Source organism: Galeopterus variegatus, unplaced genomic scaffold (assembly GCF_000696425.1).
Source record: "Galeopterus variegatus unplaced genomic scaffold, G_variegatus-3.0.2 Scaffold13623, whole genome shotgun sequence".
NCBI lineage: Eukaryota > Metazoa > Chordata > Mammalia > Dermoptera > Cynocephalidae > Galeopterus > Galeopterus variegatus.
The window spans coordinates 7215-10480 of record NW_007739734.1 but is presented as its reverse complement, the minus strand read 5'-3'; the positions used below and the strand labels follow the sequence as shown (position 1 = coordinate 10480).

The 3266-nt window shown below is 43.0% G+C and overlaps 1 protein-coding gene across 1 annotated transcript; it reads right to left on the bottom strand.

The window, feature by feature from the left end:
- Positions 1-1119: 1119 nt before the first annotated feature.
- On the bottom strand, positions 1120-3259 carry SPIN3 (spindlin family, member 3). The gene is made up of 2 exons (XM_008563434.1): positions 3252-3259; positions 1120-2887 (listed from the first exon to the last, which is right to left on the bottom strand). Exon 2 carries the CDS (start codon positions 2880-2882, stop codon positions 2106-2108), a length of 777 nt encoding a protein of 258 aa, XP_008561656.1. The 5' UTR covers positions 2883-2887; positions 3252-3259; the 3' UTR covers positions 1120-2105.
- Between the last annotated feature and the right edge of the window lie 7 nt (positions 3260-3266).

Here is a 3266-nt window from a genome sequence, read left to right as displayed (position 1 = left end):
TTAAAATACTCCAAATAATACAATGTAAACAACATAATGCCTTAATTTGAACTAATGAAATTCCCATCAACTATTAAACTCCAAGGGAAAAATGAATGCCCCAAATTAAATAAATTTCTAATTTAAAGTCCAAAGGAATTAAAGTCCAAAATTCTGCCTTTCCCAAGTTCTTGATTTTTTCATTTCAACCATACAGATTTCACAAAGATGTCTGGACAGATATGGGGTTCCTTCAGCAGTTGCAGCCTGGGCTGTCTTCCTCTTGATTGGGTGCAGTTCCTTCAGGACCTCAGGAGCTGAATTAATCTAACCCCACAATTGTGTATCATACATTTTTAAAAGTCCAAAGGGTCAATAGGACATAAGATTATCATGGTGTCAGCCTCACATCCCCAAAATTAGAAAGCACAGTAATCCCCAGACACTAGAACAGTTACCCCAAGCAAGTTTATGTCCCCAGGACTTAGTACATAGGTCGATACAGACCCTCATTGCTGTTTTCAGTCCAATAGCATTGCAAAGACTTAGTGGCATCAAAAAGAAGGAAAGTAGACAGAGAAAATATGGGAGAATAGAAAATATCTTCTCAGTTTCATTCTCAGCAGGATGCCAGTCTGTCTGTGATGGTAGTCTGGATTCCACGACCTGTGAACTTAAACTAATTTGGAAGATATCTTCCAAATGGTTGATTGTACTGCAATGAGTCCCAGCCCCACAATTCCCACTGCAGATGCCCAAGGCCTTATTAGATTGTTAGTGCTAATGGAGCTTCTGTCAAAACTCCAATGAGAATGCATTGGCTTTGGCCAGGTGCTTCTCTCCAAACCCTTGCTTGTTTTTCAACCTTTCTTTCCTAGGCTTTGGTTAACCTTCACTAATGCCTTCAATAGTGGGAGGTACAAGTCCCCTTTCATTGCTTACTTTTCTGCTACAGTAGGGCTTGCCCTTATTTGTGCACAAGTTTCTTAGGGACAGCCAAGAAATAGGAGAGTTAAAAAACAAAACACTAACAAAAATCTATTCAATTTCTATCTACCAATGCCAGTACTTAAAACATCATTAACCCTACAGATTATCTAGCACTTTTTAAAAAAGTCTTTCTTGGTACAGGAAAGAAATCTGTATCTCAGCCTGATTCTAAATTTTTTCTATTTCATTTTGAGGTCCTGGTTAACCATTGATAAACCCAGCCTTTGTCCTGTGACTGAGGACTCTATCTAGAGCCTGGCTTAATGCTCCACTGAGCTGACAAAGCCCACTTGTGCTAAAGTCAGCCCGAACAGCCTGCATCTGTTAAAACCCACTCCATGTCTGCAGATACCAGACAGAGCTATTGCAGTCAAGACAGACCCTAATGTCATTGATAACCAAAACCTTCCACTTAAGCTCCACCAGAAATCTTGATTTCTCCACTTGGAGTTTGGTCCCCAAATGCTTGCCCTCATTAATTTTGTAAGATTTCTCAGCCTATGCTTACATATGTACTAAAATTAAAAGTAGTTATCCTCTTGATTCTGAACTAGTTGAGAAAGAATCAGAAAGGGAGCAAAATGTCAGCCTTACTTTTAGTACAGTTAGAAGAATTGAGAATGCAACTTGGATGGGAGATCAAAATGAGATTCCCACTCCTCCCCAAATGAGACTTTTGAAGCCATTACAAAAACCACTGGGGGTGGGGTGGGGGTGGGATTTGAGATTGCAAACACACTTACCCAGCCAGTCACACAGGATATCTCAGGAAGCTTCACACCTCAGTGAGTGCAGAGAGTCCAAGTGCCAAAGAGTGAGGTGAGAGGTGTTCAGCTACCTTTAACCTATTAACACCACTGAAGATGAAAATGTGGACCAATGGATGTCAGACTTTACCCTTCTCACTAATCAGTTAAATTAATCACTCTCCTGTGGAGAGGAGCCAGTCAAAAGATTGAAGAGAAAGGCAAAAAGTTTCTTCCAAAAACATCTCTTAGGATGTAAGTTCCAATTCTTTTGCCAGGCAAAAATGTGCAAAAAGGAAGATGGTTCTTACAAACTGGAAAGCAATCAAGACTTTTTGTGTTTACAGATTTTACAGAGTCTCACGTATTTGGCAAATCTCAAGATGACCTCTAAGATGTTTTTACCAAATCGTAGACATAGATATGGAAATCATCATCAAATTTGATGAAGTACACAGAGGGTTTCGCTTCTACCTGATGAATGACCATGCCAGTTCTCTTGGAGCCATCGTCTTTGGCATATTCCACCTGTTTGCCTACTAGGCTGTCTACAACTTCTCCTGGCTCCCTCTCTGCGGGAGGAGGATCATTGGAATCTTGAAGGATGCGGAGGTCACCGTCTTTATAATCATCTAAGAGCTGATACATATACAATACAGGATCTTTCTCATAGGTAATGTAAAACCATGTGTTCATGACAGGCGCCTGAGCTAAGACCATCCCCCTCCATTCATTTTTGGACCCTTCCTCTGTCTCAAAAATATGTTCCACTGCTTTGCCAATCATGATGTCTGCTAAGTGTGTATCACTGATTCTAGATGATGCAACTCTATTAGGAAGGACTTCAAGTGATGACACTCTTTCATCTCTATGAAGTTCCAATCCATAAACACAATCAAATCCATCATATTTGATAAGATACAGAGAGGGATTTACAGGTACCTGATCCAGAACAGTTCCCTTCCACTGTGTTAGAGGTTCATCTCCGTCTTTCCATCCGTGCTGAATTCTGCAGCCCACTATGTTCCTCTGAGGCTGGGACGTGGGTCTGCTCCTATTCTTTTTGTGTGCAGCCTTCCTCTTCATCATGGTAACAGACATACTGGTGTGTCCTGCGCCTGTCCTGGACCGCTGCCCTGTAGCCGCCTTTCCAAACGGGGTCTTCATGCCTGCTAGGAGCACAGTCGCGAGGCGGACCAAGAAAGGAAATTAAGAAAAAATAAATTCAGTGCATAACACGTTGAGCTTTTTCTCCTAGTCAGCGCACCCACGCCTGTTTTTCCCAAAAGCCATATAGCAAAGCTGAAAATTAAGGCAACCTAGCGCGTTCCTGCAGTAACCTTCCTCCCCAGCTCGTTCCCACTACGCTAGAGCAAGGGAGTTTCTGTTGGCGTCGAAGAAATAGGGGGAAATCTCACTCTCCCCCGCCCATCCCCCGTCCCCCGTCCCCCGCCCTGCGTTGAACACTGTCCCGGCCTGAGGGCGCAGATTCTCCACCATCCCGGATCACGGGCCTCACTTGCCCAAATCGGACACCTCGCGGCTGCCTCC

Bases quoted from the DNA above. Each gene is read 5' to 3' on its own strand.
- SPIN3 (XM_008563434.1), bottom strand. From the start codon at position 2,882: ATGAAGACCCCGTTTGGAAAGGCGGCTACAGGGCAGCGGTCCAGGACA.